Source organism: Hemitrygon akajei, chromosome 12 (genome assembly GCF_048418815.1).
Source record: "Hemitrygon akajei chromosome 12, sHemAka1.3, whole genome shotgun sequence".
In the NCBI taxonomy this organism is placed as follows: Eukaryota; Metazoa; Chordata; class Chondrichthyes; order Myliobatiformes; family Dasyatidae; genus Hemitrygon; species Hemitrygon akajei.
The window spans coordinates 65,911,493-65,919,037 of NC_133135.1; the positions used below are offsets into that span (position 1 = coordinate 65,911,493).

The 7,545-nt window shown below is 39.9% G+C and overlaps 1 protein-coding gene across 8 annotated transcripts in view; it reads left to right on the forward strand.

Moving 5' to 3' along the window:
• Nucleotides 1–6,989, forward strand: part of LOC140737130 (P-selectin-like) — a 67,753-nt gene extending 60,764 nt beyond the window's left edge. For all 8 annotated transcript variants that reach the window (XR_012101065.1, XR_012101063.1, XR_012101064.1 and 5 more), the window contains 2 exons: nt 2,843–2,898; nt 5,703–6,989. Coding sequence is in view for 3 of the 8 variants with exons in the window: in XM_073063322.1 (XP_072919423.1) it covers nt 2,843–2,897 (55 nt within the window). In the remaining 5 variants the exon portion in view is untranslated. The remainder of the gene's footprint in view (nt 1–2,842; nt 2,899–5,702) is intronic.
• The last annotated feature ends 556 nt before the right edge of the window (nt 6,990–7,545 follow it).

Below are 7,545 nucleotides of genomic sequence, written 5' to 3' on the forward strand. Positions count from 1 at the left end.
TGTGAATACCATCAGAAGAATGCATATAGAAAGGAGAGGTTTCAATAAAACAGGAAGATGTTGAATTTAAAGGAGATGGTTAGGCAAATGGAGTTCAAATTTCTATCACTAAAACTGAGGAATTTCTCACTGGAGAGGCAAGGATCTGACCCTTGTAACCTTTTATTAAGGTATGAATAAAACAACACACCCTATTAATTTGCCTTGTTTGATCCACTAGCATGTACAGTGTACCACTTTAAAACTTCAAGTAGGGAATGAGAGTATCAACAGCAAAATTAGTATTTAACTAATCTTAACTATCTTCTGTGAAGCAAATAATGAACACTACTATTGTCTTTGTAATGCAGACACCTCTGCAGTACTAATGCATAGAGGGTTCAAGGACTAAGATCTAGAGACATTGAGCTAATTCCTAGTCCTAAAAGAGTCCAATTTTGAAAGGAATCTGTAGGAAGTCGTTTTCCAGGCACACCTGCTGCCTTGTCTGGTTAGTTGGTAAAGATCACAGGTTTGGTATTTGTAATTTGAATAGCTTGACAGATAATTGCACCACATATTTGTGATGGGGCAGAATGAAATCTGGTTGTGTTTGGAGGAGTTTTAATCACTGAGATTGTTTATCATGGATGGTGTCCAGCTTCTGGAATGTTATTGAAGGTACTCTTATCCAAGCAAGTCCATTAGTGCTTTATTGATAGTGGAAAGGATTTGTTAAGTCACTCTTTACAGAATAACCTGCTTCCGATCTGCACTTTTGCCCCAGTATTCATGTTTGGTGTTGGGATGAAGATACATCTCTACCAAAGAGATGTAAGGCGCTCCTTCCCTCCATAAGCCTGCATGCCACCCTTGAGAAAGGTGTAGCACCTGCTTAGCCCCCATTCAGTCATGGGAAGCCATGGCTGTAGGTCGTGGATGGTTGCATGAGCAGCTGGTGCATATCACAAGTCCTGATTGCTCAACCACGGATGCCAGGCAATCTCTGGAGAGTAGTGATAATGGCTGGGGTCACCCGTCTTGTAAAGACTCTGCCCAGAAGAAAGCAATGGCAAACCACTTCTGTAGAAAAATTTGCCAAAAATAACCATGGCCATGGAAAGACCATGAACATGGCACATAACAAATAAACAAGTCTGAGCTTCTGGTTAAAAGTAGTGAGCAAGTTTCTGGAGATAGAGGACAGCAATGGTTGTGCTGTTGCAGGTGAAGTACAAGTGGTGGGGTTCTATGTTGCCAGAAATTGTCATTGTCTAGCATTTGCATGGCATAAATATGACTTGTCTCTTATCTACACATGCTTGGCATCCAGATTTTATTGTATTAGCATGGTTTTTCTTTTTCGTTTTACATTGCTAATGAACATTGTTTGTCAACAACAAACATGTCCACTTCTTATGATTGACCATATAGCTGAAGAAGCTAGGACCCAGGGTTGTATCCAAGTGTCATGGGGCCAAGGTGATATATCCCCTAATTTATCTTTTCTCAGTCTATTCCTCCTAGAATGACAGTGGTGCCAGAGGCAGTCCTTGGTGTAAAGGTATGGTCTAGTCTTTACAGGGACACTGCACTGGCCTCTCTTATCAAATAATGTTATACAGTACTCAGATGATTTACCTGAGGAACATTGGTGAGGATAATATCAAGTAAGGATTTTTAAAAATTATTTTATTGGTTCACCAATCATTGCTGACCAAATCTGGCAGCTTTATCTTTCGAGGCTAGTTCAATGTTGAAAGTAGCATGTCATTCTTGAGATGTACATTTAAGTTCCCCCCACCCAGAGTACTTTCTGTATCTTTGCTTGTCCCAATGCTTCTTTCAAGTGTTGTAAGATGTACAGTGGATTAGTGCTGGTTCATCTGTGAGGCAATTACCAATGGGTTTCCTTGCCTGTGCTTGACCCAATGCCATGAAACTTCAACAATCAAAGTTGATGTTAAGGCCTCCTGCTATCATGCACTCTCATCACTCTTAGTAGGTCTTTTCAAAAGGTGAAGGAGGAAACACCCGTTGGCTGAACAATGTGATTCCAATTATGACTCTATTGGGCTGTTGCTTGACAAGCTTGTGGTAAAATCCCTTCCAGTTTAGGCACCAGACACCAGATGCTTGTTAAGTGGATTTTGCAAGGCCATCTTGGCAGGAATCGTTAGGTGTTGATTGTATTTTGTGCCTTAGTCAATGCCTGGAAGTCCATTAGACTTTATCCTTAGTCTTTTTAACATAATGACTTTGATACAGTGAAATGGTTTGCCGGACAATTTCAGAGGCTGTTTTGTTTTAACCACATTGATGTGAGTCTTGATGGACAACAGTTCTCCTCCCTTGTAGCAAGCCAATCAAACAATGTTTTTCAAGAGGGTTGATTCTCTTGAACACCATCTTCCCACTGATCATGCTGCCATTAGATCCTTTAATCAATCCATACAATTAATTAAATGTCAATTCCCACACTGTTTCTGTAGGATTTGAACTTAAGATTCCAGATTATTGGTCTAGGGATTTAACCACAAACCATTCCCTCCACCACTGTTCTAAACCACCCCAAAACCAATGTATTTCCACACGCACTCTCAGCGTAATCATTCTGTAACACTGGAGAAGATGCATTTGACAATGAAAATATGAAGTATTTGCTCCATTACTGTTAGTTATTGCAGGAAAGACTGAAAGCAATTAATGTTTAAGCACTTGCTCTGAAATTTCTGGGGTGATTTTTTTTCACATGCAATTGAATATGTTCATTCTGAGATAGGCAAAATTTTTGTTAGTTCTCAGAAAAACTACAGTGGGAGTCATCTCAGAAACAAATTAAACTGCCATATTTGTCTTCCAGTGCTGAAGTTAAACAAGATACGTTCGAAAATCCTACATTCATGAATAATACTTAAGGTAAGATTATAAACCTTAACAACATTGTGGGAAATAGTAATGCTCCAATTTTGTGGGACATATTGGAAGGAAGACAAGAACAAATTTGGTCTACAAATGCAGGTTTAGAAGGGTTATTTTGATATGATGCATATCTTCTGTCAATTACACTACCTTACTGAGTGTGAATAGCCTTTGTGTTAGTGTTTTAACATTCTGTATCTGTTCAATACTGTTTTGATGCTGTGTGTGTGTAGGCCTCCATTAGTCTTGATAGACCATGGATTTGCACCCCTTGGTAAGTTTCCAGGGCGCAGGCCTGAGCAGGGTTTTTTTTAATAGAAGACCAGCATTTGCTCAAGCTGCAAGTCTCCCCTCTCCACGCCACCGATGTTGTCCAAGGGAAGGCCATTAGGACCCATACAGCTTGGCATCGGTGTCATCGCAGAGCAATGTGTGATTAAGTACCTTGCTCAAGGACACATTCGCAGCCTCAGCCAAGGCTCGAACTAGCGACCTTCAGATCACTAGACGAATGCCTTAACCACTTGGCCATGTGCCAACATGCTATGTAAAATATGTCTGTACGGACAGTCAAACTGGATAACAGAGAGCTCAGGCAGGGGTTCTCCTGATCAGTGAAAACTACCAACATTCATTGTCTAATTAGAAGGTTCCCAGAGTATAGATTATGATTGCTTTCCTCCACTATCCAGGAGCAACAGCACTGCATCCTTTGGAAACACCGAGAGTGCTCTCAGAGTAAAGATATTAGCCTAGAAATTAATTTGCTAAAGAAGATCAAGAACTTCACACGAGCACAGCAAATTTCAGGTTATTTGGTTAGGCTCCTCTGAACAGTAATAGAACCATAGAACCACAGAACACTACTGCACAGAAAACAGGCTATTTGGCCCTTCTAGTCTATGCCAAAACTTTATTCCACTAGTCCCATTGACCTGCACCTAGTCCATAACCCTCCAGACCTCTCCCATCCATGTATCTATCCAATTTATTCTTAAAACTTAAGAGCCCACATTTACCACTTCAGATGGCAGCTCATTCCACACTCCCACCACTCTCTGAGTGAAGAGGTTCCCCCTAATGTTCCCCCTAAACTTTTCCATTTTTACCCTAAAGCCATGTCCTCTCATATTTATCTCTCCTAATCTAAGTGGAAAGAGCCTACTTGCATTTACACTGCCTATACCCCTCATAATTTTGTAAACCTCTATCAAATCTCCCCTCATTCTTCTATGCGCCAAGGAATAAAGTCCTAATCTGTTCAATCTTTCCCTGTAACTCAACTCCTGAAGACCTGGCAACATCCTAGTAAATCGTCTCTGCACTCTTTCAATCTTACTGATATCCTTCCTATAGTTAGGTGACCAGAACTGCACACAATACTCCAAATTTGGCCTCACCAATGTCTATACAATCTCACTATAACATCCCAACTCCTATACTCAATACTTTGATTTATGAATGCCAGGCTGCCAAAAGCCTTCTTTACAACCCTGTCTACCTGTGACGCCACTTTCAGGGAATTATGTATCTGAACTCCCAGATCCCTTTGTTCCTCCACACTCCCCTGTGACCTACCATTTACTGTGTATGTCTTACCTTAATTTGTCCTTCCAAAATGCAACACCTCACACTTGTCTGCATTAAATTCCATCTGCCATTTTCTTCCTTGCTGTTTACAACGCCTCCAATCTTAGAGTCATCAGCAAATTTGCTGATCCGATTTACCACATTAATGTCAGCAGGAACCTTGTCAAGCAATACCAATACCAGATATGTACTTTGATGTTGTGTGAAAAGTTCTACTTCACATCCAAGGCCTGTGACCGTTAAATCCAGAACAGGCCCTTTTGGCCCAACAAGCCATGCCACCTGGCAACCCACCTATTTAACACTAGTGTAATCACAGGACAATTTACAATGCCCATTCAACCTACGCCCCAAGCTGTAATTGTATCACACCAATCACTTTCTGGGCTCATTTAGCATTGACATTTTGGAGCTTGGAACCTGAAGCCCACACCAAGAGCTAGCAACAAGCTATGTTCATCACCACAGCAATGTGTGTTTCTCTAAGTAAAAGAATTTCTAAGCTATCCACTTCCTTTTAACGTACCATAGTATAAATTCTTCTTGATAAAGCAGCTCTATGCTTTTCAGTCATGGAACTTCTTGCTCAGTTAGAATAAATCTTTATTTCTTAATCTCCAAACATCTGCTACAAATAAGCAACCTGTCTGGATGACATTGAAAAAATTATAGCAGCTGTCACAAAAATTCCACTTTGTACTCCGATCCCAGCAGGGCATGGAAATGCACTACGAAGCCAGAAATTGACTCATCTAACCGTTACCTTATGAAGAGTGAAAAAGTCTAGATGTCCGATTTTCAATACACTGCACCTCATTTATTATGCTCCTTTTGTTCTTGGTATGAAAACCCACGAAATATTTCAAAAAGGTCCCAATGTCTCAGCACAACTATCAAACTCAGATGCTTAAATGGGATGACACCAATACTTTTTACACCTTTTACAAAGCAGCAGTTAGTCACTTCATGTCTTCATAGCGTATTTCCGTGCCCTGTGCATAAACCATGCACTTCACATTCTTAGAGCAATGGAATATAAAAATGCCATGAAAAAGTACAATTGTGGGCATTTTGCCAAGGAGTAGATGGACTGGAATGACCTGTGACTACCAGCCTCTGTGGGAGCTTTAAATCATCAGAAAAATTCTTAAAAATTATCTTCCACAGGTATGTAGTTCATAATTTTATGATAATTTTTTTTCTCCCTACAGGATCCATATGATTAAGACAAAATCTGTACAAATGTGAAAAGGGCACAAGGCCAGCGAAAAATTTACTTTGACCATGACCTTTGTCTTCATTGCGTCTAGAGATTTTGCCTTATTTTCTGACGTTACGTCCTGGCTGTGGTAAACCTCCTCCAGCAAATTCACAGGAAAAACCAAAGACAATCCTTTTGCCCCTGGAAATACTTGGATCATTATTTTCTTTTCTTGAACTATCCAATTTTAGGCTTGAAAGAGAAATTCAATAACTTGATGTTCTGAACTGGGCATTCTCCACAGCACTTTTCCATTGTTGTTCAACTTTGTAACATTCCACTTCTCAATGCCCTATGTCTCATCCATAATGCACATTGTATTCCAGGTATGACACCCAATAGAATACTTACCCCTACCTCTGCCAAGATCCATAGGTATTTTGTGTTTCTGAGAATCATCTTGGAACCCTAACAGCATAAGTAAAAATACCAGTTCATTGAACTAAGTTTGTCCATTGCACTGGAATCCAGTTAGTTCCATTCATTCCCCTACTCTCTCTCAATTGCACTGGATGTTCATTTCCCTCAAATGCTGGTCCAATTAACCTCCACTTCCACCACCTTTGTGTGTAGCAAGTTCTAGGTCATTGCCATCTACTGTATAAGAAGGATTCTACCTCATATTGCAACCTCTTCCCCCTCCACCCCCGGCATCTTGCCCAAACCTTTAAATCTACACCTAATCCTTGTACCATGAGTTAATGGAAACAGCTTTTCTGTCTTCCTTACCTAAACGTCTCATCTGTACACCTCTGTCAGATCTCTTTTCAACCTCTCTTGCTCTAAGGAGATGTCCCCAGCTTCCCTATCCAATGTCCTTCATCCTAAGAACCATTTTGGTAAATCCTCTCAGCAGGCCCACACTCTTTCATTAATTATTTCCATTAATTTCCGTCCAAGTGCCATTAATGTACATTCTGTCGAACAGCTTATCCTTCATTTACTCAGTCTACAGCTTCTTCACTAAATTCCTGCCCACTGGCACTGTCATAGTTTTGCTTCATGTATCTCTGGTACATAATGATCATGACTATGCATAACTGTCTAAAGTTTGCTTTTCTGAGCAAACAGTAAATGAGTGCGTAAATTGTAAATGGATTTCTGTATGTTTGAATGGTTAACCAGGGTGTGGTCTTCATTATAGTTTTCCTACCTTCAATGGGAGTTTGAAATGTTAAACCAGCATAACTATATTGTCTTTGAAGCAAATCATGCAATAAAATATTTATATAAAATATTTTATATTTTATCTTATATCTTATACAATAAATGTATAAAAAGATGAGAGGCATTGATTGTGTGGATAGTCAGAGGCTTTTTCCCAGGGCTGAAATGGCTAACACGAGAGGGCACAGGTTTAAGGTGCTGGGGAGTAGGTACAGAGGAGATGTCAGGGGTAAGTTTTTTACTCAGAGTGGTGAGTGCATGGAATGAGCTGCCGGCAACGGTGGTGGAGGCAGATACGATAGGGTATTTTCAGAGATTTTTGGATAGGTACATGAAGCTTAGAAAAATAGAGGGTTATAGGTAAGCCTAGTAATTTCCAAGGTAGGGACATGTTCGGCACAACTTTGTGGGCCGAAGGGCCTGTATTGTGCTGTAGGTTTTCTATGTTTCTATGTTTCAAAACTTATACCATAGGGGGTAAGGAAATAATCAATTAAAATTCAATAACATTGTATTTAAAGAAGGTACTATCATTCCAAAACTCTAAAACTGCTAAACAAGCAGATCTTATTGTGTTAATGTTGACTGTTTATTCTATCAACAATTTAATCATCCCTGTCATGATA